This window comes from Lichenostomus cassidix, chromosome 3 (genome assembly GCF_008360975.1).
Source record: "Lichenostomus cassidix isolate B80296 chromosome 3, HeHo_3.0, whole genome shotgun sequence".
Taxonomy (NCBI): Eukaryota; Metazoa; Chordata; class Aves; order Passeriformes; family Meliphagidae; genus Lichenostomus; species Lichenostomus cassidix.
This window is the reverse complement of record NC_139483.1, coordinates 39096116-39123584: the sequence shown is the minus strand read 5'-3', so window position 1 is coordinate 39123584 and position 27469 is coordinate 39096116. Positions and strand designations below refer to the sequence as shown.

Here is a 27469-nt window from a genome sequence, read left to right as displayed (position 1 = left end):
GTTAGTACACATCCTGGTCTGCACATGCAGTTAACCAGAACCATGCTCCTTCTGGGGGAGTCTGTGTGTTACAGGAGGCAGGGGTGTTGGAACGTCTCAGTGTGCAGGGAAACAAGCAAGGGCTTACAGGCTCTTGGTGACAGCTGCCAAAGATGAAGATGTTAATGGCTGTGTAACTAGAAGTCAGCAGGAGACAGAACAAGCTCTTCTGTGTGGGGTACAGAGCAAGCTCATCTCTAACCTGTGCACTACTCAGAGTCTTGTATTTGTCTGCGTACTTTTGTACCTGGTTCTCCTGAATGAATACTTTTGATTTGGGTTTTTTTTTTCCTCCTAACGTCTCAGAAAAAATTTGCAAGAAGACAGTATTTTCATTTATGTAATTATTAATTATTATTATTATTCTGAGATAATAGCAATAATACTGAAAACAAAGCATGTTCTCTGGTGTGGTTGTGTTTGGGTATTTTGCTTTGGTACTCAAAAATGTCTTGGCCTACACAAAGAAGAGTTGCTCCATCCAGGTGTATGAGCCATCTGTAACGTTGGATTGGTTGTGTCTTTCAGGTCAAAGCCACTGGACAGGAGCTCTTTCAGCAAGTTTGTGATTTAGTGAAGATTAAAGAGCCTCACTTCTTTGGCCTCAGCATTGTTAAAAGTAAGCAAACTCAGTGCACGAGCAAGTGACTTGGCAAACATCCACAGACCCGCTTGTGTATTTACAGTGTGTGCATATATACACAGTGGCTGTGCCTGCAGGGGGAATTCGATTGTAATAAGGTCACCAAGTATGTAGATTATGCACAGCCTTCCCAGAGCTCTTTTGATCTTTGGTATGTGGGCAGACAAATTGAGTGAAGGGGGGGCTTTTGTTCTCCACCTTTGTTCTTAGATTCCACCTCTTTGTGGAGCTTGCTTTCTCTCCTGTAGTGGGAGTTGCTAGTCAACATATTTGTTGCTATATTCAGAACTGTAGGTATTGAACAGGAGGTGAATTTTGAAGGGACTTTGGGGCTGACAGTGTTACTTATCTTCTGAAGTCACACACAAAGAATGTGGCAGTGGGGAGGAAACTCAAATGATTGTAAGGGACTGAATGCATATGTGGAACACACTGGGTTTTGAAATACCACATGGGAAATACAAAACTTCGTATTCCATGAATTAAAGTCCAGTGTGCTTGGTACTGTGGCTTAGTATTGGCCTGGAAATGGTGTTAAGATGATTCCTTAAAGAAGGAAATTGATATGAGAGATCACATTTCTGGTATGGTGTGAGCATGGGCATTCCCTCCCACACCTCAGTTCTTAGTAATTAGAAATGGATCTGTCATCTTGTTTATCCTGCCTCCCTCCATTTCCAAAAACCCTGTGACTTTTACGTCCTTCAAAAACATTCTCAAATGTGTTATTTACTTCTAAAATTCTAGATATTTAATTGAAATGACAGTAGTCCTTTGGAAGTCCTTCTAAATAAGGTTTCTTTTGCCTCCTTACAAATATGTGGGATAAAATAAGGGGTTTTTTTAAGTTTGTCTCATTTTCTTTATGCTCGCATTCTGTAAGAACTGCTTTTCTTGAGTGCAGCACTCAAACTGAGAGGAACATAAGCTTTTTATTTCCATAAGGTTTCTAGAGTTTCCAAGAGATTCCATAAGCCTAATATACCTGTGCTTTAAATCAGTGCATTTTTTTTAATGTGAGGAAGACCTGAGTACTCTTAACTTTTTGCACAAATCAGCTGTGTTTCTGAATCCTCCCCTTTGCCACATTTTTTTAACATCAGGTTTTGCCTATTCCATTTGCAGGACATCTTGGCTGAAATTGTAGCCCCTGTCCTCACCTGTAAGACAGGGCAATTTCATTCCTATTTTATTTGAATTCTTCTCCTGTTCTTCCTGTATTTCGTTCTCTTTTTCCCCCCTTCACATGTTTTTTTGTTTCATATTTTCCATACCCTGCTTTTTCCTTCCCTCACACATTTTCTGTGAAGCAGTTTCCTTCACCCTGTCAAGCACAGGGGTTCTGGTCCCAAAATACCCTATTGCAGGAGATGCCTTTCAACCTATTGGAAATGCATTGTAACCACAACATCCCAAACAGCATAATGAAGCTGTTCTGACTAGAGTATAGAGTATATTGTCCACAGCTTTAAGTGGAAGCAATCTTCTTATTTCACAACAGTATTCTTCCTTTTTAGAGCAGCTAATTCTTTCACAAAGCTCTTAAAAAGTCAAGGAAAAGAGTTGCAGGAGTCCAGCAGCCTGAATTAATGTCTCTTTTAAGTTTGTTTTCCTGAAAGGATTTTTTTTTTTTTCTGTTCCGCAACTTGATTTCATCTCTGCCTTGTTTAGGCCACCAGACTGGTTATCATCTCCCTTGCTGCCTGTGGTAGCTGAGGTCTTGCTTCCATAGCAAGTGTAGCACTCTGAGTCTGGCATTTGGAAGTAGCCTTTAAGGCATTGCCTGCTTCTCAGGGAGTTTTGACTTCACACCAAGCTATCATCTGAAGAAAGGGAAGCGCTCAGGTCAGGTTGTGGGGAGGCCTGGCTGAGTTTTGCATTTCCAGGGTTGCCTTATGGGTACTAAAGCTGTCTGCCTTGGCTGAGCAGCGAGTGTGTGTACATCCCACAGAGCCTGTGAAGGGGACCTGCTCCTGGCCTGTGGGCACAGGCTGAGTTAGGTGTCCAAAAAATGGAGGGGAAGCATCTACATTTCTGAACAAAGTAATGCTCTTCTGCATTGTGCTTTTGCTTCTGTGCTACAGCTCTATTTTTAAAAAACAGCCACTCTGAATTAATAATGATATATCTTTCCTGGGTTTTTAATGAGTATTTCTTTTTGGTGATCTGATACTGCCACATGCAAAATGAGGTATTCTAATCCACCTGCATCCATTACTTTGCTGCTAATTTGTCAACAAAACCCTGACTGTCAGCAGTAGCAAGAGAATGAAAATTAAAGGATTTCTACAGAACTGTAGCCAATCACACTGCATGGATTATCTGGATTAGGAGCCCATTTGACCTGCAGACGTTGTACAGATACACTAATGCTCAGTTGGTCTCGTAGTAAGTATGTGTGTGAGGGGGAGAGGTTGGGGTCCTTAATCATAAACAGAAGTTTAACCCCTAAGTGTGGCAGAAAGGAAAACGGCACTGCAAAGCACAGAGCAAACTGCAAACCATGAATGCTGTAAGATCCAAGCTGTAGTTCTCGTAGCATGTTTCCCAGCATTTGTTGCCTAAATATGTTGCCTTCTCTTCTCACTGTTGTAGATGCTGAGGGCAAGCTTCAGGATTAAAGGTCACAGTAATGGTATGGTGTCAGGGTAGAATTTTTTCATCCATTCTGCTTTTGAGGTTTTTTTTTTATTCTCAAGAGGAAAACCACTTCAACCAAATATATCTGGAGAGAAAAAAACTTGTGTGTATAGGAGGTTGATCACTTTGAAAATCAGGTTCAGGAATGTGCATTAATGAGAGGTCCCACAAACCTAAGGACACGTTGCTCTTCTGATTTTGTCATGGATCATCAGGCAGGCTATACCGTGCGTGCTCCTGCTGCTGGAGTGCTTTTTTTTTCCCTTGTAGTTTGCTCACTGAAAGATCCTGTGACCCTGCCAGGTTCAATCTGGTCCCATAGGCTTCAGCAGCTAGGTCTTACATGGCAAATCCTCCTGTGGGGTCGACCTTATCTAGTGCCCTGCAGGAGGTTTCCCTCTTGTTATCAGAAAGTGTGTGCAGCAACATATTCAGTCTTCTAAAACAAAACTGATTGTCAGCAGACAAAGAACAGCGAAGCTTCCTTTGTTGTTATAACCAAGATCCCTTCGATCCTGGATTTTGGGTGATGCCTTTCTAGGAGCAAACCTTGCTTGACCTAAGCAGATGGAAGCCTTCAATTGGGAAGGAGCAAGACTGCAGCTCCTGTACCCTGCCACTGTCTCTGTGTCCTCTTAGGAATTTTTCAGGCTGTCTTTCTTACAAAACCAAATCTATTTGTTTCAGCTTCCCTGCCTCAAGGATCATACTTCGGTTTTTACAGCTATGGCTGTTCACCTTGCCAGGCCCATGCTTCCCAGCATGTGCTTAGCAAGGAGCTCAGTGATTAAAACCACTTTGTCTCCAGGTAACTCCTCTACATTTGTATATCCTCCAGTACTTAAGTTCATGGACAGAATATGCTACCATGTTATCTCTGTATTAAGTGGGTATCTCTTATAACAAAGGGTCTCTTAGGAAACAAAGAAAAAAAGAAGTTCTCTGAAATACCTTATGATGATTTCTACACACCAGTCTTTTCTCACTGTCTCTGCTTCTTGCCTGTCCTCTCTTAAATCTGCTTGCATATTAAGTTCATAAGTTCCTTTTCGAATTTCTCCTGTATTCTAGCCTAAGGTACAACTCTATTACAGTGAGTTTGGTACCTCAAATGAGTTAAATGCAATGTAAGAAGAACATGTGCAGAAATGTACCACCTAGAGGGAATTGCAGGGGCTCAAATGTCTAGAGAGTCTCTTACCCTTACGTGGTCTCTTCCTATGAAGGCAATTTTTTGCCTGTACCTCCTGCCAGTTGTTTCTCCTTTGGGATCAGTACAACATCCAGCCAAGTGCTCTCTTGCCTGAGAATTGCAAAAGGTTTGTTTGCTCCTGGATGAGCAGTGCTGGAAATGGTTCTGCAGCTTTTCTTGTGCAGAAGAATTTCCCGTGACACTGCCAAAGTCTGAAGTTGCCTGGGCATGCCTTGTTGCTAAATGTAAGATGCCAACATAAAATTCTTGCGGTACCTATCCATTAGCAGGAATGACTGAGCCTTTAGCTTAGTGTTCAGACCTCAGCACTTCCTAACAGCCACAGAGGATCTTGGTCTTCTTAATATTGTCTCTTTTCATGCTGCCCTCCATATGCCTTGTGTCCAGCCCAGCTGAAGTGACCTCAGCCAGGACCTTCCTTGCTTTACTTCCAGCCTCTGTTGTGATTCTTCCGTTCACTTGGGATACATATACTTTCCAGCTAAAGCTAAAAACACAAGGTTGTCCTGAACCAATTTATTTTAGACCCTTTAGTAAGCTAATCAACCAGGTATCAGAAAGTGGAAAACATTTCATTCTGTTGGCTTCAAAGGTAACACCAAGAGGATTGAGAAGTTATGTAGAGGTGATGGAAGCAGGTGCCATATGGATAGTGATTCTCCCGGATCACTAACACTTGGAAGCTTGGGGAGATCCACATGCAAAAGGAGTGTGTAGCCAGCTCTTCAATAAACAAATTTTAAAAATCCATGCTGGTATTCAGGTTATGTGAGGTCTGCAGCATGTGTTGTGAGGTATTTTTTAGTGTGAGGTCTTTTAGTTGGTTGGTTTTTTGGTTTGGTTTTTTTTTTTTTGTAAATTTCAGCTCTCTCCTAACCCCAGCATCCCTCTGTCCTGTTCTTGCTCTCTTTCCTGTTGCACCTCAAGGGACATAGTGGTGTTGTCATGAAGCTTCTTGAAGCATCTGGGAGAAATTAAGCTCAATAGCCAAGGATAATTTTTTTCCCCTTCTCCTTTGGGCAGAAAATTCTTGCTGTGTGGAAGTTTGGCTTTACACTAATTCATATTTTATTTGAACCCTATTCTTCTGGACTGTCTAGTTGTATTACTAAAATATACTTGACTCAGCCAAATTTTTAATGGGATATTCCTGGCTGCCTATGAGGCCTAAGCTCTGTCTCTTGGTAGGACACCTCTGGGGAATTTCTTTTTGCTCCTAGCCCAAAATGGGCATAGGAAGAGAACAGGTTTTTGTCATTCACCATTACTTAGCTTTTATGCAGAGAACTTACTACTTTTCATAAAAAATGAGATGAGGAGGAACTGGTTAATGCAAAATAATGGCCTTTAGGTTAACAATTACTCAGAACTGACTTGACCCTGTATTGCAGCCATAATTTTCTATTGCCATTTTCCCTGCAGTATAAATAATGCCTATTTTAAGTCTGCATCACTCACTGGAACTGTGTCACTTTTTTCTAACTGGGGACCTGGCCCATTATTTTTTTGCAACAATGCATGTCCTATGTTTTTTCAAATAAGAAAGATGTGCTAAACTAATTTTGTAGAGTAGAAGCAGTGAGTATTTTTTATGTCTGGCAACTGCTTAATTTGAAATGTGATTTTTACAGCATAGACTTTCAATCTCATTTGAGAGTTCTTAAAGGTGAAATCGGGAGAAATGTGTAAATTGCCTTACTGCAAATGAGCTGGCTGTCCACATGCATTTCTTGGGATTGCAATGCAGTGCACTGGTGTGTTGTGCCAGGTCTGGTATCTGTATACACATATATGAGAGAACCTTTTAAGAGAAGCTGATGTATGTGTAAGATCACCTACAGTACTGAGATGAGATTCATGAGCTCGATGCCAGTAGCTGCAGGTGGATGAGAGTGTATTTGCAAGTGTGTATGCTTCTCAGTCAGCTTCTTAGTACCTTTCAGTTGTCCTTCAGCTGAGACCAGTGATGCAATGACAGTTTGTACATGCTGAGTATCCAGCCCTGTTTGGATCCACAGATTAAATTTATTCTTCCCTGGAAAGGTGGCCATCTGTGCATTCCTATATTGTCCTTTACAGCACTGCTCAGAGGTGCTGCAATATCTGAGTAGTGCCCTCATATCTGTTTGAGATGCTTGTTTTCAAAGCAGACATAGTTTTAACACCTGGCAAAAGATCTCTTCAGTTGCATCACAAATCCAGTGTAAGGGAAAAAAAAAAGCCAAAACCATCCACAAACTAGTAGGGCTGCAGAGGGATATACCTCTTTGTTTTTGTAGATGGAGGCTTACATTGCAGGTTGACATTCCAGCAGTATTAACTTCATTAAGGCAGGAATGCAGTGCTGCATTCTTGAACTGGAGGGAGGATGCTGGGCCGGGGAGGAGCAGGACCCCCAGGGAGAGATGATACATTGTCCTCCTGTAGCCTGGCTTATTCTTGTGGTTTATGTGCACCTCTCAGCAGGCATGGTAATAACTTGGAGTCCTCAGGTATGACATCTGGACCCTCACAAAATCATTGCTCTAACCTAATTCACATGACCAATATAAAGGGGCTGTGGGGCTTAATAAATGGCTTTACTATGGTGTAACTGTTCTGTCACACTTTTTCCCTTTCTGATTTGGTATTCAGGTGTGATGGGATGGTTCAGGATGTGTCACTGTGCTTGCTGTTGCAATTTTTCCCTCCTGATTGAGGAATAATTCATGTATTTCTCCAAATGTCTCTGGGCATGGGATCATTCTTGAGCTAGAAAGGAAAACTGACCCTTCAGCTTGTTATAGCCTTTTAACAAGGTGGCAGCTAAAGACCACAGTGCTGGCAGAGCTGGTACAGGCTTTAGCCAGCACTGCTGTGCCATCAGGACCAACCCTGTGCCATTTGGGGAGCCCACAGTGGAGTGCTTGCCCTGCTTCCAGGACTGCCAAAGGCCAGGGAGGGACTGGGTGCTGTGCTCATGTTATCCCACTCCTGTCGCTTGCTGTGCAATTGATTCCTAAATGAGCTTTTATTTACTTTTTAATAAAAGCTTTACAGAATGATACTTACCAGCTTGGCAGCTGACAAGGGACAGAGAAAAGTCTAACATGAACAAACCCTTCTCTCTCACTGATAAGGAATTCTATCAGCCTCTTCAAGGCAGTGTTATCTGATCTTAGTGGACCTAGAGAAGGAAGGGCTGGGGCCTGCGGAGCCCCCAAGCCACCCTATCTTACAGGCAGAAGTGAAGAAGCAGGTACAAGATGCAATCTCTGTGATGATAAAAACTCTTCCACTCCTTGTCAAACCAGCAAAATAACTTCTTTATCATCTTGTGTGCTACAGCACTTAAATTCCTACCAGCAACACTTCCAGAAATTCTGTACAGCCATTTCAATGGTGCTGTTACATACTGTTTTGTTTCTGTATGTCATATGTCAAGTAATGTGATAAACAGAAGTATAATTATGTTAAAAGTACAGTTGCAATCAGTACACTGCAGAAAAGAGCATGGAGATGGAAAAAGGACTTTTTTGAGCATTGTCCTTTTTGTGTCCAGTGTTGCTAATATTTTACAGAAGGTTTTCCTATTAGGATGGCATGTGAGCCACTTCTATATAGCACCAGGTGTGGTTTCTTTAACTTGAGGTAGGAGCTGAAGGAGATAGCAACAGGGGTTTGTTTTGCTTGCTTGTTTTTTGAAAGCTAGCAAAGAAAGTATTTGCTGTATCTGCTCCTGTAAGGATCTGGAACGCTTTGGAAGGGTGGCTGTGAGGTAGCTCAGAGCCCCCTTCAACACCTGCTATAACACTGGCCATGCCAGTGCTGCATCTGCCATGCAGACATGAGTGCAGGCTCTCATTTGGAAGTCTGGGCTGGTCTTAAGGGGCAGAAGTTTGTTTTGTGGAGAGTGTGAAGAGTTCTTTTTTATTTTTTTTCTCCCCTTTTTTCCATGCTCCTTTCATGTCTAAGGAGCAAGCTCTTCATCTTGGCACTTGTGTCACCTGTTAAAACACTGTCCTTAGCAAGATCAAAGAGTGGAGGGACTGGTCAGGTGAATGTGCTCAGCTGGCATTGCTGCTTCAGCCTGAAACACCTGCCAGGTCTTGTCTTTTTTTTTTTTTTCTCTTAAGAGACGTGAAGACTCAGGAAAAAAATCTTTCACTGGCTGAGTTGTTTGTATTTGATAATTGGTAAGCAGTGTTATGAAACACCAGCTTTGAAAGCAGCAGAAAGCTCTTTCAAGATGATGTGCCATTCAGGCTGCGTCTTGTTCACTCACACTAGGGTGGAGAGCAAGTCCTGGTCCTTTAGTCTTTTGAGGCAGGCCAGGTTTGCCTTCCTTTCATTCATCTTTTTCCTATATGAAAGCAGTTGGGTGTGAGCAGGAGACACCAGACCTTCCGAGGAGGGCGTTTGTGTTTGGTCCTCTTGTTTCTCACCCTTTCAGAGGATCCCCCTTCACATGCAGAGGATGAAACCTGTCAAATACCCAGCTCTGCAAATACCACTTATTGCATGGTGGACCACGGTGCTATGTGATGGCAGAATACATGTTTGGGTAGGGCTTGCTGTTTTAATAGCAATAAAAAACTGCATCTGTTAAGCTGGCAGTACAATTAGCTTGGTGAAATGATGATTCCCTTTTGTAAATGGCTTCTTGATTATAAAGCAGGAATTTTGCATTTCTGGCTAAGGCATTTGGGAACCTTTAGCTCAGCATCTCTTGAAGGCGTGGCCTTCCTTCCATACTGTCTGGGGTAGCACACGTACTTCACAGTACTCTGATATTTCCCTTCCCTCTCTAATCCCTCGTTAGCTTTGTTTTAAAACATATTGCTTGGAAATAACTCTGTAGAATCATCTAAATGTTTAATGACTAAAAATTTCTAATTATTTAACATTAAATTCCTTTTTTCTTATCTTTCAGATAATGAATATGTTTTTATAGACCTGGAGCAGAAGCTTAGCAAATACTTTTCAAAGGAATGGAAGAAAGAGACCACCAAAGTAAGCGAGGTGTTTAATTTTGGAGGCTGCTGCTTTTTTTATTTGACTCCACAATGAAATGAAAACTCTTAAACTAAGGTCCATAAAGCATTTCTTGAAGATGGTCTGCAGAGTACTTTTCAGTAGTAAGATGGAATGGCTTGTGCACAGTTGTACAATTAATGAAAAGAGCTAAACCAGCGCCTTACACAACTTTACCTGAGCAATAGTAACCACATGGTTGCTGCTTGGCTGCTACAGAAGTGGAGGAGGTCAGTTGGTCAGTTTTCCATTTGAACTTAGTCTGGATCTTAGCCTGGAGACCTCATTTTTATCTTTAGGCAAAACAGCCTAAAGTGACTTTTTGTGGCTTGAAGCTGATACAGGGGAGATTGCTGGAGATGGCTGGGGCTGTGACTCTTCACAGTGTACATGGAAAAGGACAGTGAAGGGAGAGAAAAGATATTTTGTTTGAGAAGAATCCTAGTTCTTTAGGCTAGACAGGCCTGACAAGGGAGGGAAAAGCTACATGAAATAAAAACAAACCTATGTAATTGTTTAATGCTGGTCATTCAGACATGAGAACGCCTGTTTGTGTGTGTCATTAATAGAGGAGCCATAGTCTAAAACAAAGTATAGCATGGAATTGCTTTCAGATATCTTAATTGGGTCATTATGACTTTTTCCACCTTGCTTAAGGGTTTTCTTTTGCAGAGTAGGCACACTTGCCATTTCTGCTGCTTCAAGAAGATGACTAGTGAGGTTTGGGGATCTCTCTTATCCCCAAGCATGTGCTCTGCTTTTCCCAAACGAGTGAGAGTTCAAAGACAGCCACAGTCATGTGGAGGGCTGTCTGTCCAGCCAGTGAGAGCTTCCTAAAGCAGGTGTTTCTGGTCGCCTTGGGATGGGGTATGCTTTGAGGTTGCTTTGTGATTGAATTCTTCCAGCACCTTCTGGTCAGGATAAGTGTTGAACCTCTGGTGTGATGTGAATCATAGAAGACTGAATGACTTGCCATTGGCAATACTACAGTCTGAGATTAGTTAGGCTGTTGGACTGGGTTAGTTGACAAGGATTTAATTCCTATGAAGAGGTTTCAGAGGGAAAGCCCAATCCAGCTGATAAAATAGGGTGACTGTGAACATGTTCCAGAAATAAAATGGAGATATTTACATGGTCAAAAAGCTGTCTGCATCAGATGTGGAGGGCATGCCATGTACCTTGTCCCAGTGAAATGGGTCTGACCAGCAAATCGTTGGAACTGCCTGTGGGAGCAAAGTTACCTGTGTGAACATTAAAGTGGCAAAGTAAGAAAGATGAGAGAATGAGCTAGTAAGATGTTCTTTTCTTCTTTTACCTCTTTTTTCTTTTCTCTCTCCTGTTTAAACAAGCCTGTAAGTCAGAAAGATAGGCTGTAGTTAAAACAACAGAATTCATGCTGGCTTTCTTGTATCAGCCCTCCTCAGTGTGAAGCAAACAGCATTGCCTGTTGGTCTGTGGCTGCAGGAACGTGTGAATAACTAAACACCAGCCCTGCCAAACAAGAGGCACGGAGCTGATAGCAGGCTGGTGCGCCTCAGCCCCAGGCAGTGAGTGCTGAACGTGGCAGCTTGTGTCCCTGCTGAGTGATGTGGTGTGGTGCAGAGATGGCTGGTTGCTCCTAGGAGTGCCCTGGAAACGCCACAGCCGTGCCAGCGGGGCACGCTGCCCTGCCGCCTCGCCTGGCCCTCTGAGGGAGGCTGGGTTAAACTTGCTGCGTTCAGCATGAATGCATCTGTGGTGCTGCCAGGTGCTGAGCTAGGTAACTCTGGGCCAGCCTGGGTCTCCCCAGGCTACACTGGGACTCTTACACCAGCTCTTCCCTCTTGTCCAAAAATCTTCTGCTCTTCCTTGGTTATTTTGTCGTTCAGCCTGTCTGAATGTTTCGTGATGCCTCATTGTCATGAGCCTCCAAGCCAGTCAGACTCCCCCCTAAAACTTGCCAAGAGCTAAGAGTAGAAAATTAAAAGCAGTATGGTGAGTGAACCTGGGAGAAAAGAACATTACCGGATGGAGTAACAGGAATTTTGGATGCTGACCATAACTTGTCTTCTGTCTTTGCTCTAGGGGACAGAAAAATTCAGCCCTCCATTTGTTGCGTTTTTTAGAGTACAATACTATGTAGAAAATGGAAGAGTAATAGGGTAAGTTCCTTTCTGGGGTAATTACTGTGTTTTGAATTATTCAGCGTGTTCTTAAAGTGCAAGAAAAATAGTGTTTCTTTGTTAAGCTCATTTCTGTGAGCTCATCAAAATAAGTTTAAAAAATCTGCTTGAAATTTTTTTTTTAAGACCTTCACAGACTTCCTCACTCAGCCATGAATGTTTTCTGCCTGAATCATACTCCATATCCCTAGGAAAATTGTGACTGCTTTTCCATCTGTGTTGAAAGAGCAGGTTGAATGACGACATTATCAAAACACAATTAGCACTCTTTTGCTTTTGTCTTTTGGTTGTATGAAAAGCATCAGATAAATATACCAAAAATAGTTATTTATACTCTAAAGCACATGTTTTAGATCTGGTTTTTGTATTTGAGCAGTGCTCTGTGCAGTCTACTCCTGGAAATGGACTTTGTACAGGGACAAAAGAAATTACTTCATAAATTAGAGAGTTTTGCATTTGTAGTCCATTCACATGGAATATGGGCTGCACTCAAAACAGCACCACCCTCACCCATGGTACAGAACAAAGGATGAGGTAGTTAAAAATGAACAACTGACAGAGTTAATTTACATCAGCGCTTCTGGTGTGGCTTTGTCCCCAGGGCAAGCCAAGAGCTGGGATCATTTAGGTGGATTAAAATCTTTACCAAATTTTTGGCATTGTTCTTGTTTTGAACAAAGCTTGTGGTTTTCTAGGTTTTCTCTCTGCACAGTCTTTCATTTTTAGATACAGGCAACTCTTTCTTAGGGAGTCTGTTTGGCTGATAAGTGTTTTTTACTTCATTTTGCTTTCTTGGTACAAAGGGAAGTTATGTATCATTCTGCCACTCCCAAGGTACATATCCTTCACCATCACAGGCATATTTCTCTCGCACTAGTAGTTTAATTGGAGAGGTTTGTAGAGCCATGCAGAGGTAGTTACCTGGCCCCTTCAAACTGTACATGCACACTTTTACAGGCAGACTGTAGTGCCCAGCACCTCATGTACAGTAGATGTTAGCAGCCTGCTTCCCATGATCTCTGAGGGCAGGGGGTGTGTGGGTTATCAAGGCTATAGTTATGCCTTATCAGAGCAATCCCATAGTTATGCCTTATCAGACAATCCCTGTTTAGCAGCTTGAGGAAGAAGACAAAAACAGGCCCTGGGCTCCTGTGTCTTTTGATCTACCTTGCAGGGAATTAGCTGTTGAAAAGTATCATGAGCCTAAGGCAAGGTGAAACAAAAAAGCAGTGCCAAGTTTGGAGGGCAAAGGAGGACAGGTGTGCAAGAAACAGGACTGGGAATCCAAGGGAGTTCACTCTCCTGGCTGATACAGGCTTTCCAGGGAAACAGAAGTGCTTGATTGTAGTCAGTCTCCAAAACAGGTGTGATGTGATTTTTCTTTCATCTGCCTTCTGCCCTAACTTCTTAGATCTCATGCTCCTCAAGGTAGAAGCTACCATTTCTTGTGTTTGTACAACACTTAGTGGGAGAAGACCTTGATCTTGGTTTGGTGCTCGTTATACACACAACTGTATCAGGGTAGCATTGGCTCACATCAGACATGTCAAAATTTAATCCCCCTTCTCAGCAGGATGATGTTTTTGAGGGGCCTTATCTGAACTTTCTTCTTGAAGTAAATTTGCCTTTGTCTTGCAGTGATAAAGTGGCACGGCAGCTCTACTACTACCATCTCAAAGAGCAAGTACTTATGTCTCATTGCAACCACAAAGAAGAAATCTACTTCTTGCTGGCTGCCTACAGCTTACAGGCAGACTTGGGCAACTACAGGGAGAAGGTCCATGCTGGCAAATATTTTGAACCTCAGGCTTATTTCCCACAGTGGGTAAGTATGTGGGGGGAATCTTTCAATCAACAGATTATGCACACAGCATGTCAAGGTGGAACCTATCTGCAGCCATGTGACTTCCCCACCTCCCAGGGCAATGATCAGGCAGACAGGTAGAGTGTCACCCTGAAGTTACCTCAGCAGATATCTCCTGTCTTTCTACTGGATGTAGGCACACGTTCCTGGACTCACTCACCAGTGAGGTGGGTGGTACATCCTTCCTTGGTGAGGGAATGTGTTGGTGTCACATAAATAACTCTGACAGTGCAGCTGTCTTTGTTTAATTCTTCTATGGCTTAAAGGGTTGTGTGTTTCCAGTAGTACATCAGCAAGATCTGCACAACCCTAGCTCTCCAGAAAACCTCAGGGCTGCAAAGCCAAGTCCGTTGCCCTTTGTTCCCATCTCTGTAATGCTTGCCTCAGGGATGGATAGATCCAAACCATACAGGGTAGTACTGTTGTGCAATGCCTCTGGTGCTTGCTTTGCCATTAATCTCTGTCTTAAGTGCAATAAGAGGAAAGCGAAAGGGTTTGCATGTTTGTTTATAAGCATGTGCATGAGACATGTGCCCTTCGACACTTAAAAACCAAGGGCTGATTAAGTTGTCAAATGAAGGCAAATTAGCTAAGGCTGTTAGTTGGCTGCTTGTCCCAGGCAAGTTGCATCTCCCCTGTAAGATGGCAGTGTCTCCTGCTTTGGGGAAAAGGTTTGGAACAGTGACAGGAGTTGTCTTGGTGAAGGAAAACTGATAGTCTCTTTTATGCACAGATCCTAGCCTGCCTGCCTTGCTGTGCAGCAGTGTGCCTTTCTGCCAGATAACAGCCTCTTATTCCATGTCATCCCTTGTTATGGGGTGCCTGTCAGGAGGTAGCTGACAAAGGGCTGGAAAAGGTGGGTCTGGTGTGCTGTTTCTGAGGCAGTTAAAAGGCTTATCACAGACTTGCTTGTTTGGCAAATGTTGCAAAGGCCAAGGCAAAGCCTGGCTCACCTGCACTGAGCCACAACCCCAAGCAAGTATGTGGGTGATTTATTACATCATTACAAACAGCAAAATCTGGCAGGCATGGGGACGCTTCTCTCCCTACCCCTGGGCTCCCATGGGGAGATAGTGAGTAATCTCCTCCTCCAGCACAATCTCTTCCTCCAACACGTGCTTCATATAATTTGGCCAAGGGCTGCCCCAAGTCTCGTGCCAGTGAGAAGAGGCAGTGCTGCCCTGGGCTGACCCACCCAGCTTTGAACCGTGGAGTTGGCAGATCTTTCTGCTGACGCTGCACAGCTGATGGCATTGATGTTGTTCTCCACCAAGGTCAGCCTTCCTTGTGGGAGGGCAACTAATCTGGCAAGGCATGCAGAGGTGTTAGCAAACAGAGTAAATGAGGAGTTTAATATAAAATGTAAGTGGGAGCTGGGTGGTGATGGGGTCTGGTTCTTTTGAGCCAGGACAGGTTGTTTCTAGTGGGATGTTCTCAGGTACCTGATGCAATCCGATTTCAAATGCCCCTGGTGGTGGGGGATGTTGTGAAGTGAATTCAGTCAATCATCCCTCTTACCTGTCACTGCCACTCACAGCCTGAAAGGAACCTGTTGGGCATGGGAGGGGGCTGAGCTTCCCAGTAGCCTTGTATGGAGAGGGCATGTGGGCAAACATGGGAACTGGGCACTTGCAGGCAGGAGCCAAAGGCCCAGTGCAGGTTTTTCTACTGCTTAGTGAAGCCACGTGCCTGCCAACCACTCCCAATAGATAAAAAATACCTTGAGATAGTGTTATCCATCCCTTTGAGAATGGAAATGCTAAATAAGCCTCATGTGTAGTTTCTGGTCTTAAAAGTAAAGCCTAGTATTTCTGCCTGTTTGGAGATGTTGCTGCTGATTGTGTTGGCATGCAGAGCAGTATTTGTTATCTGCCCATAAACATTTATGGATGCCAAGAGTTAGGAAAACTAATTCCAGTACTTAAAAGTGAAAAGAGCTGACACAGCCTCTGTAGTCTTGGTCTGTGACAGTTTTGCCACTAGGATCTGTTTGGAGACATTGGTGTCATCTGGGCTGCTTTAAATGCTTATCCTCCAGGGAGGTAGAGGTAAACGTGGACTAACATCTTGAGGGAATATATGAACCTCCTCCACCTCCAGTCACTGCTTTGCTGTTGATCACAGCTGCCTCTTGTGGGGATTGCTGAAGAGTTGCTGACCTGTTTGTTTTCTTTGCGGTTTAGATAATTGCGAAGAGGGGGAGCGACTACATCTTGAAACATGCCCCAGAGATGCACCGAGAGCAGCAAGGGCTGAGTGCTAAGGAAGCTGTGCTGAAGTTCATTAAGGAGTCCTGCATGCTGGAAGATGTGCCTGTCCACTTCTACAGGCTGCAGAAGGTTAAACAAAGAGCTTCTTATTTTGAACTTCTCTCCCATCATTAATTGAGTGCACCATTGCATTTTTCTCTTTCTGTTTGTTTGAGGGATGGTTGCCTCTGATTCAGAGAGGCCAAACAAATCTAAAATGCTCAGCCAATGAGGCCTGTCCCCACAGACAAATCCGTTGCCATTATACAGATATAGCTGGAATTTAGTTTTGTTCCTTGGCCAAGAAGCTGGCCACAGGAATGGCAAAACTTCATTTTTGTCCCTGCCTTTCAGTAGAATTGCACCAAGGAAATCAGTGAAGCCTCTTTTTTTTTCTTGTTGCAATTCATTGAAATAATGACAAGAGGTTGGTCAGCTTTCACACAAATGTCATGTAATAACTGAAGGTGACAATGAGTCATTTTAACTTTCATATCCCCTTCCTTCTCCAACCCGGACACAGTGGTTGGCATTTTTTCAGCTGTATGCTTTTTTCAGCAGTTTTGGATTTCTACATCGTTGCGTGTTATACTCCTTACCCAAGCCTGCTCAAACAGAATGTGCTTCATTTTCACATGCTAAGAGTATTTAGATCTACAAATAGGACTAATGAGAAGTTTTATGTTCCACTTAGGTTAGACCTGTGTATGCAATTAGGAATGGCTTGGGCCTTTTTTCCTAATGGAGATACTCTCTCAGAATCATAATTAAACTTTTTGGGTTTTTGTGCTCAGTGGGAATTATGAGTGGGAAGTATCCATGTCCTTTGAACATCTCCAACAGCTCTAGTTACTGAAGAAACATGCATTTTCTAGAGAAAATAAGTTTTGATCTGTACTCCAGGCTTAGTGGCTTGCAAACCATGGATGCTCACCCACCTCTCTTCTGTCCTGTTTTGATTCTTAATGCTGTTAATAATGCAGTCATGAGAGAGTTAGTTACACTTGAATGCCGTAAAGAAGTCCAGCTGGCAGGACATGATACATTTTATATCTGAAAACACCAAGGCTGTAAAACTGATTGCTCTTAAAATCCAAATTCCTGTCTGACGTGAACTTAGGCATCGTGTACTCCTCCATGTGTTGTTTGATCCATAATATGCTCTTATTCCTGCTGTGTGACACAGTTATCTCATTTTGTGGTGAGAGGTCCTCATCCTAGGTGACACCTGGGTCACAAATCACTGATCAAGAGCACAGGGGTGCCAGGTGAAGGTGTTGATGTGCTGGCTGCCCTGAGATTTCAATAGCAGTCACTTCTGTCTTAACACCCTCCTCATGGCTTTCTACTGAGGTTGGGGACTGCAAAAGAGAACACAACACACCCCTGTATCTCTCATTGAGGGAGACCAGTCCTGATTTACAAAGCTCTTTGCCCTTAGGAGGCAGAAAATATTTCTTAGTGATTTTGAACTGAAGATGGTACCAGGGGCAAAGGGTGAGGTAATGCAATGGCACAAGGCTTGTATCTTGGAAGCCACATGAGGAGAGAAAGTTATAATGTAAAGTTTGAGCTCTGTGAGTCCATACATTTTTCCCCCAAATTTTCTTCCTACTTTTCCTCCTAGCAAAAAAATAAGTGTTCCCCTCCCTAACTCTGCTGTGTTAGATGATGAAATAATTATTTTATTATATTTTTTGGTCTTCAAGCAAAAGAATCTGATTAGAGACCAAGTATGTCATACCAAGATGCAGCATGAGTTCAAAGCCAGACAGTATTTCAACCCAGGTATAAACATGTAAAACCACCTGATCCCAACACCAAGACTGAATGTTAGAATGCAAGTCCCTGTAAGTGGGCTGGGGGGATTAGCTCCCCCCTAGCCAAGGTACACCTTAGATCTAGCAAATCTCTGGATGGGAACAGCAGTGCTGCGGCAAGGAGAAGGGGACGGGTTCCCCTTCTGTTTTGGGCTGTTACCTGGAGGACAAGAGTGGTGCCCGTTCATGGGCACAGCAGAGAGAGCCCGTGGTTACAAGAGAGGTTACAAGGTGTCGCTGTTGAGCAGCTAGCAGAGTAATGAAGGCACCAGTTCTCAGTGGCAAGAAGGAATGACCTTTATTGTTTTGATTTCATCATATATATAGAGTATTCAAAAGTCACCCAGATTGGTCAGTTAGAAGCCTTCCCCCAGGCCTGATTGGCCAGGCTTGCACTGTCCAAGTTCTGGGACACTGTTCCAATAACATCCAAACTTTATCTTTATTTATAAAACACAAGAAAAATTCTCATGGGAAAAACCTGTGCTAGCCACAACAAGGTAGCTCTGAGAGCAGTAATTGTCCATACTCTCAAATCACTAAAGCTACAGGATTCCCTGTCCAGGGCAGCTAGGACATATGCTGGTGAAATGCCTGAGCCTCCCAGCATGAGGGGATTTTAGGTGTAGATATTTCAGGGGTCAACAAGGCAAGGTGCACTTTGCAAACATAATAAAAACCAAATGAGCTGATGGCATCTGCCTGATGAGGAGTCCTGCTACCTCTCCTGCAGTAGGTGCCAGAACAAGAGCGTGGTCTTTGTAGATTAACCTTTGACTCTTCTGTTCTTTTAGGATAAGAAGGAGGATCGACCGACAGTTATCCTGGGCCTGACCCTGAGAGGAATGCACATCTATCAGGTAACAGACTGCTGTGAAAGCCTTCTGGTGTAGCATTAACTCTGCCCAGTTCCCTTGTACTCCCCCCTCACTGCGGCTCCTCTGCCTCCCCTGTGAACACCAGGCTCCACATATCTCAAATTCTTGGTTGTTTGCAAATTCTTTGCACGTCGCTGACTCCACCCTGTACCTGCCAGTCCCTGTGTCACTCTGAGTTTGATGTGTTGCAGGAGGTGAATCACGTTCGCCAGCTCCTCTACGACTTTCCCTGGTCGCACATTGGGAAGCTGGCCTTTCTGGTGAGTATGACGGAATGGAGGCCATCTGCCAGTGGCTGTCAACCTGGGATGTGGCAAAGCTGTCAGCCTGCCCGTGCTGCCGTGTCAGGTCCTGTCACTTGCACGCACGAGACAGCAGCTAGCTCTGGTAGCCGCATGGCTGAAAGTGTGCTCTTGCTCATTTCTCTGGCATCTTTTCCTCCTTGTGCAGGGCAAAAAATTTGAAATCCAGCCAGATGGTTTGCCCTCTGCACGGAAACTGGTTTACTACACGGGTTGCCCCTTCAGGTCACGGCATTTGCTGCAGCTGCTCAGCAACAGCCACCGGCTCTTTTTGAATATTCAGCCAGTGTTGAAGCAGATCCAAAAGCTGGAGGAGGCTGAAGGTATGTTAGGGAACACCCAAGTGAGTTTGGTAAGGGGAAGAGTACAGCGTGTTAGTCTCTTCTGTTGTTTCATGGTGGCGGCTCTCATCTAATTAATGGTGTTTCTGCCTTATCAGGAAGCCAGCAATAGAAACAGAGGTGTTACAGATGTTTCAGGTCCATTCCTTAGAAGTGTTTATGCCTCTTGCATTGTCAACTGTGTTTGTGTGAGAGCAGTAGAGGGGTAATATCTCCTTTTAAGTGGTTTCTGTCTTTCTCTTCAGTGGAGTTACAGCAGTGGCCTTGAGCTGTGTGGGTTCAGCCAGTGGCATGTGCAAGTCACCTGTAGAAAGGCTCACTGATCAAGTGCTTGTGGGCAGAAGGCCCCATGTTGTTTTGTGTCTATTAGTGTCTCATGGATTTCTTGACTACTCTCAGCACATACAAGCCATGGGAGAAATAATAAATAATTAATAAATTCCAGCCACAGGAATCTTGTTCTTAGCTGACTTCACACAGTGGTGGGTATTTCAAGAACCAATCAATGCATCTGGTTTTACAGACTGAGCACTTAAGTTAACTAAGCAATTCCCTTTTTTTGTTTGCTGTTGTTGTTATTGACCTTCACTCTGAAACCTACTGTTTTCTGTATCTACCTGCCTGTTCTAATCTGGGAGATGCCGGGGTAACTGAGAGTATGACTAATGCTTTTACAACCACCTGAGCATCCCAGTATCTGTTGAGCAAACAAAATACAAAGCTGTCCCTTTATTTGTTCAGTAGCTGCAGCAGTTGTTTCTTAGTTGTTGGCTTGTGCCAACAGAACTTGCTGAATATATTTGCTACCCTTCCTTAAATTTCTCACTGGTTTCTCCCTTCTGTCTTCCTCAGAGAAGAAGCGCTACCGGGAGTCCTATATCAGTGACACTCTAGACATGGACCTGGACCCATGTGACAAGAACTCCCGTGGCAGCGGGAGCAGTGGGGGCAGCCGCAGGGATAAGCGCCTCTCACGCCAGTCCACGGGGAGTCACGGCAGCTCCCACACCTCCGGCATCGAGGCTGACTCCAGGCACCGCGTGTCCGTGGAAATGTCGGTGGATGAGCCCTTCGGCATTGACCGCGTGCATAGGAAAGAGAAATCCTGCAGCTCCACCATCAGCTACAGTAGCTCTGGCATTGACAGTGGCAGCAAAGGGCGGGCTGAAGATGACGCTCAGGATGATGGTAAAGAATTTGGACATGTGGAGCAACTTCTAAGTCCACTTTTGTCTTTTCCTGCAGTAAAGGGAGTAAGAGACTGTACGGCAGCTTGGAGCACAAGTGTAATGCTAACCATTCTCCTGCTGCTCTCTTCCTCCTAGAGCTTGAGCTGGCAGTAGATGAGCCAGAGGAGATGCCAGTAGATGAGCCTTTAGAGGGAGACCAGTTAGAGGAGGCCACTGTGGGAGAATCTGTTGAATCCCTGCCTCTAGATGCTGCTAGCTGCCAAGGTGAGATGGCTTTCTGCTACTGCTCAGTGCTGTTCTTCAAGGCTCTAGCAACAGGCATAACCTGAGGGATCTAAGAAAACTACTGTCTCCTTCGAAACAGCTGCCAGTGCTACTTACTGCCCTGTTGCAACAGGATTTGCAGGCAGCTCATCTAGCGGTTAAAGGCCACCATTCTGTATTGTACAGTGCTGCTCTCCTCTGTGCTCTTCAAAGTCTCCCTTCTCAGTTAATGACAAAAAGATAATTGAGGTAAACCTTTTGTAGTGAAGGAATATGTTTTAAAGTCTTGTATGCCAGAAAACAGCCAAGGGGTTCAACCACAGAATAATGGGATACTCACAGGAATTCATAGGTAAAGTTTTGTGGCTTATGACACGGGGAATGCTAGGCAACAGGATTATGCAGGAGCTGTCTGGCCTTAATACTTACAGCCTTTATAGGAAAGCAAGAAGGGTGGAAATGGGACAAGTTGGCAAGAAACTGTTTTCTTGAAAGCTTTCAAACATTGATCTTTAGGGCCAAAAATGAGTACTTGTGAGCAAAACTCCTGGAGCACTGAGGGTGCTTAATGATGTATATTTATCTTTAGAGGATAGCACTGCTTGAATGTGGCCTGTGAGAACAACTTCCCTTTTCCACAGCCCACAAAACCTCAGACTAGCAATGCTTTTCACTTCCTGCTTCTCCTTTGCAGCTATAAATCAGGAATCGCTGTCTGTGGTGCAAGTCACACTAATCAAAATGAGAGGCCAAAGTGTGGAATCCCTTCATCAGGTAAGGGAGAGGATGCTCAGGAGGGCATTGAACCAAGGTCTAGTGTAATGGAGACAACTGTAAATCAGGAGGCCTGGATTAGTTTGGATTTGACTGATTTTTACACGATGTAACCAAAACCAGCTGCTAGCCAGCTACTGCTCTCAGGAATAGGATAAGAGCAGCATTTGGGTTCAGAATAATATAGGAAGGTTTGGAGCAATCAGCAGATCTTGCAAGGCAGTTATTATCTACCTTGGGCTTCTGGATGGGACATCCACCACTGCCAGATTTTCAGTGCAATGCAGAGCAGAGACCATCTATGCAGTTTGGATTTGAGTTGCAAACTTGATCATCTTCCTGCTCCTGAAGCCAGAAGTAGCTTACATCAGAGCAAAACCAGATGCTCAAGCTCTAGTTATTATATCATTTGTGTGATTATACTCTGTGTGTACTGAAGGCTTTGTTGTCAAGGCTTTCTTTTCATCAAACAGTTGAGAAAGGGTAACTATATGTGGTAAAGTGCGTCACAGAAGAAGTTATATTTGGAAGAAGCTTATTAAAATGTCTTTTTAAGGCCTCTTTTCAAAGTATAGCTTTACCCATTAGGGTAGGAATGTGGTTTTTTGAAAAAACCCAACCAAACAAAACAAAAACCACAAAAAAAAGCGCCTCTACCTTTTCTTCCCTCTCTTAATCTACATTTGCCTTATCTGCTGAGAGAATTCTAAAGCTCTGAACAAGAATTTCAGTCACTTCTTAGGACTTCTTTAAAAAATTTTCATGTTTCTTTCTGGACCCAGTCAAAAGCAGTAAGAAATTTTCATTTATCAGCAAAACAGTCCATAAAGGACTGTAGGAGATTTGAATAAAATCTTGGTTTTTTCCAAAGCTAAAGACCATACAGTACAAATCATAATAAATTTATTCCTCTATTTGCGAGGAAAACTTAAGAGCTCACATCTGGAAGTGGGCATCTTGCTTAAAGCTGTAATGTTTTTAAAGTCACTGCTGTTATCAACACATGTCTATGCTGTTAAGTGATCATGAGGAATCTGTTTTATAAAAATGGTTCTGCTCAACACGGGACTGTCTATATGATTGCAAAGACCTGGCTGCCACTTTTATGCATCACATACTTGGTACCTCCTTAGAAAGCCACCAAAACCTTCCTTACAAGGCCATGTAACTAAATGCTGCAGGGTTTCTTTAGCATTGGCCAGGATGTGCAACATATTCCTATTTCTGGGAGCACAGGTGAGCCCAGCACAGGGTTTCCTCAGTATAGTTTTATAATTCCCCTCCCATGGCATTGAGAGAAGTGATACTGGGAGGAAGTCTTCTGTGTTGCCAACAGAAGTATCTTGGTTTCAAAAGGATATTCCTGAAATTAGCCTTAATATTAGCATTTAAGAGGTGATTATTAAAGAGGCAGAGGAAGAAAAAATACAAATGATGAAGTTGGAAATACTTTCAAATGGTCAATAATACTTTCACAGAGGCTTATGTAGCAAGGTGGTGTCTCTGGGAATTACTGCTAATTTGTTGCTGCTCTTTATAGAAAAATATTATGTAGATGCAACTGTTCATTGCCATTGCTGGACACTGTAACCCAGTAGTTTGCACAGTTGTCTTCTGAACCTTCCTTTCTGCTCATTAGACTTAACTCAGTGTGTTCAGGCAGTTGGGGTAGTTTTTTGTGAAGTGCACTTTGTCTATTTGAGGAGAACTGCACGGATCTGCCAAGAAGCGTGAGGTCGCTCAGGTGTCAGTATGCATCAAGTGTTCCATCCACTGTACTGGACACTGAGGACACAGTATACTGGACACTGAGGACACAGTGCAGCCACATCAGGATCCAGCTCAATGTGGCAGGGCAGCTTAATGCACTTGTAACTTCTGAATTGTTCACAGCTACTTCTTTAAGCCAACATCCTTCAGAAGGCTGGTGGGGCTTTTTTGAAAGAGCAGAAGAACAATTTCAGGAAACTTCTAGCATATATTCTTAGGCTTAAGGGTGCCTTAGGCTTATCTGAGCTCATTGTTTTTATTCGTGTGTCTTGCTGAACTGGCAGGTCAGATCGCCCAAAAGCAGGAGCTGCACGGACCAGCACAGCCAGAGTTTGGATGACATCCGCCTGTACAAGCGGCGGCACCCGTCACTGAGTGCCACGCTGTCTTCAGACACATCCCACAGCTACACCTTCGGCTGCAGCCTCGAGGACAAGCTGTCTGTCTATGGCTGCGTGTATTCCACAGCAGACTGCAAAACCAAGTCTGCCCTTTATGGGAAGCGATCCATGAACTGCCTCTCCTTGGATCTTCTGGGAGAGGACCAGCTCCCAGAGGAGTTTGTGGTGTAATGAGATTGGAGCTCTTCCATCCCAGGAAACAGCTCATCGTGGAAATATATACCTCATTAACACATGTGATGTCACCCTGGTTCTTGCAGGAGATGGTGAGCGGCTTTGTTATTCAGCTCCAAATCAATTAGTGGCATCACTTCTGCAGACCTGGCTACAGGGCAGATCAACTGGAGTGTAGCACTTAACACTGGCATTGGAAGTGTTTCTCTGAGGAGAAAATGGAAGTGGCCTGCACCATTGGTAGTGACACAAACAACATAAAAACCAAAAAACAGTGGACCAAAACTGATGCTGAGCTAGTAAAGCAAACTGTGTCTAAATGGATTTATCAGAAAGAAATTTAAAGTTTATGTCAGTTTATGTTCCTGCCTTTCTCTTGTGGTCCATGTCTCTTGATGCTAGTGTACAGATAGTTTGGTTGTCTTCAGTTTGTGCTGCTGCAACACTGCCAACAGCTGTCAGGCCAGGATATACTCTGAGCACATTTAGGGGGCTGTGTATAAAAGTGTCTGTCCTGTTTCAGTTGTAATGAACACAAGTTGCTTATTTGCTGCACTGGAAGCAAGACCTGCTCTGCCAGTTTATTCTTCTTTTGTTGTTGTTTTGTTGTAAGCATCCAGCCAAATACAATGTGTGGTCTTTTTTTTTTCTTTATTGCAACAAACGGAACTGACTGTCAGCTGTCTACTGCTGTGATGCAGATTGGCATTATATCCTTAGGGAGATAGGGAGGAGATAAAACAAATTACTTGGCTGCTTCTGAGAGTACAGAGGGCAAGAGCAGTAATTGACTGGCTTTTGAAGAGAGGAGTGTGACTGGAGAATTTGTCCAGGCATGATCACCCCTTGGTTTGATTCATACTTTTATGTTGCTCTTTTCTTTGCTTTTAATAAATCCGTTCCTTAGATTTTTTTCCTTCTGCTTAGGAGGCAAGTATGGACTGGAGAAAGTCACTCGACAGACAGAGTGACTGTGTCCTACTTAGTCATGGATAGGTCATGTAAATATGTGTGTGTGGTGCTTCAGGGCTGATCATGGTGGAAGCATAGGGTGTTTGTGTGCCAGACCAAGGATACTTGTTTGGTGATCTGCAGAGTGGTGGAGCTGGCTGTGCTGGCTCTCGCTAGGCAAATCATCGTAATTATGCTGTTTGATTCAAGCGTTTGCTGTGAAAAACATCCTGCTACCTTGTTACATGCAAAAAAATGTAGGTTTGATTTCCTTCCCTCAATCAATTCCCAGCATTGGGAAGCTTGTACTTGAAGGCCCAGCTTTGTGCCCAACTTTTGACAGCCTTGTAGGTGTGTTTTGGCAAACTCTAGAAGCAGAGGAATACTATTCTGCTGGTTGGGGAAGTGTGTGTTGTGCAGTGTTGGTCATCAAAAGCTGAAGGTAGCCTAATTCAGGAAAGGAAGGAACCAGACCACGACAAGGAAGGTTTGAGCTGCTGTTCGGATGGTGGGCTTGCAAGCTCAGTACTTGTCTGGTAAATTACATTCCCATAAGCCATTGAAGCAGCAAATCCATGAAGTCCATTGTCTTGCTACTACTGTGCGAGTGTGGTGGAGAGACAGGGCATGCAGGTGCATCTGCATTTACTGAAGTGCGATTAGCAGCTCTCCATCCTCTGACATGAATCCAGCACCAAACCCAAGCTGTGTGTTTGAGGAATGAATGATGGGTGCAGGCTCACTGTAGCCACAACTTAATTGACCGTGCCCTCTTTGTTCACACTGTTCTTTTTTTCTAAGGAACAATTAGGAGCTGTGTGTTCACTGTAGCCTCTTCTCCTTTTTTCCAAACGAAGCCAAAATGCCTTTGCAAAGTACTTGAGGTATGTTTACTGCATCCAAAATAAATTCTCCTAAATAGAGAGCTGCTTGCTCTTGCAGCCACCACTGAGCTGGAGGGATTGCTCTTACTGTCCATGAGAAAGGTGAAGGGGAGGTCTGGAGTGATGTTGCCCTCCCACCTGTGCAGATGCACAGTTACTTGTGGTTCTGGGAATGGTTGTTAACAGGGAAAAAAGGTCAAAATTCAGTGGATATAATTGTTTGGAAAAGTGTCATAAAATTAATGTGCGCCATGTGCACACTTCTCTCAAAGACAATCACATCCATATCTGCTTCAGCCTAACCACATCACTGAAGTGTTTATTGCCACCAGGCAGCTCACTATTCTGGTTTTGCAGTTACCAGGCATCCAAAGGATTTGGTGAAGTGCTGTAATTCTGCTGCCGCTGGTTACAAAATACACCAATGCATGAAAACAGTGTAACTGACTCTTTCGTGAGCATCCACTGCCTTGTACATACCTGGGGCATTCTTGTATTTATTCATGGCTGGTAGGGAAGGCAAATTCTGCAGGTCTGACCATCTTCTCTCAGTGGTCTGTGCAGCTCCCTCTACTGTAAGCGACACACACATATGAAGGGGAGACCAGACAATTTTGTGTATTGACTGAGAATGAATCAATATCTTATGAGCACTGTGAATATATATTATGCAACTTTTGTATTCATATAAAAAAAACAAAACCACCTGTTTCTGCTAGCAATAGATTTATTTTGTGTTTGGATTTAGAAGGTCTCATTATTTTTGGGTTTGATAGTTTAGTAGACGTTAGTGTGTAAGCATTTATCAGCTGATGTTAGAAACTAGCTGCCAATATTTGTACATATTTGTAAAATACTCATGTTATAATCACTTTATTTTAATGGTAAAAGTTTCTCCTTTCTATGAAAGGAATTTCTTGTTTAAAATAAAATATAAATAATTATATGTATACCTGCAATAAAGTATGGATAGAAAAAGGTAATTGTGTAGCTTTTTTTCATGTCCAAGGAAGACTGTGTCTACTGATTTAGAGATGGGTTGTAGAAGTTAATTTGCTGCCAGACTGTAATCCATATGAGCTCAGCTTGTGATGACAAACCCAGAGGCACTGTAGTCACTGGAACAACTGGAACAACTCCTCTTCCTCCTTGCCATTCTCAGTAGCACAATGCCAGAGCGGCCTTTGTCAGGTCTTGAGAACACAGCTGAGCAGCTTGGAGTCAGTGGGACACTCAAGGGGGCTGAATCTGACTGAAGAGACAAGTTAAGCTCCTCGTGGTGGTAGGTAAAGAAAACCAAGCGTGTGAACTCCCAGGGATGTAGAGAGATCCTGTGAGCATCTTCCTGGGGGCTGCATCCTAGGACAGCTGCCAGCTGCACAGCACTGCCAAAGTCACCTAAGCTGCTGGCCTGGAGTCTGGCATGGATAAAGCAAAGTTTTCTTTTCTTGAGTCATAAATCTATGAAGGAGTGCCACAGTATGACCTTGGATCTCTTCTTGAAGAAGCTTGCCCACTGGGAGTCTCTCATAAATGTTTTTTTTCCTTTTCTCTGGATATGTTACGGAGCATCAAAGCTAGCATTCTAAAGGAATTTACTTTATGCACTTTGATATTGTAGTGTTGCCCCTATTCTTATTATTTCCCTTCTTGTACTTCATAATTTTGTCCAGTACCTCCTATCTTTCCAGTATATAAATTTTCAAGGACTTTAGAAACTCATCGAACTTTAGTTTGGGGATGCTGGAAGAGGGTGATTTGATTACACATGGAGCTTGGATGGAGTAAATAACAGGTAAATATTTAGTTACCCAAATTTGAAGGACTTTGTCACTTCTCTTTGTTTCTTTGCTTGGCAAGTAATAGCACTTTCTTGCCCCTTGGGTGGACTGCTGCT

At 43.5% G+C, this 27469-nt stretch overlaps 1 protein-coding gene across 3 annotated transcripts in view; it reads left to right on the top strand.

Annotated features, from left to right (window-relative positions):
• Positions 1 to 26555, top strand: part of FRMD1 (FERM domain containing 1) — a 40312-nt gene extending 13757 nt beyond the window's left edge. For 2 of the 3 annotated variants that reach the window (XM_085055384.1, XM_085055385.1), the window contains exons 3-14: positions 568 to 658; positions 9448 to 9527; positions 11613 to 11689; positions 13349 to 13535; positions 15758 to 15913; positions 18438 to 18503; positions 18713 to 18781; positions 18972 to 19146; positions 20017 to 20352; positions 20490 to 20618; positions 21313 to 21392; positions 23447 to 26555. In XM_085055384.1, the coding sequence (XP_084911510.1) occupies positions 568 to 658; positions 9448 to 9527; positions 11613 to 11689; positions 13349 to 13535; positions 15758 to 15913; positions 18438 to 18503; positions 18713 to 18781; positions 18972 to 19146; positions 20017 to 20352; positions 20490 to 20618; positions 21313 to 21392; positions 23447 to 23734 (1734 nt within the window). In that variant the 3' untranslated portion in view covers positions 23735 to 26555. The remainder of the gene's footprint in view (positions 1 to 567; positions 659 to 9447; positions 9528 to 11612; positions 11690 to 13348; positions 13536 to 15757; positions 15914 to 18437; positions 18504 to 18712; positions 18782 to 18971; positions 19147 to 20016; positions 20353 to 20489; positions 20619 to 21312; positions 21393 to 23446) is intronic. The other variant, XM_085055386.1, reaches the window with a different exon arrangement.
• The last annotated feature ends 914 nt before the right edge of the window (positions 26556 to 27469 follow it).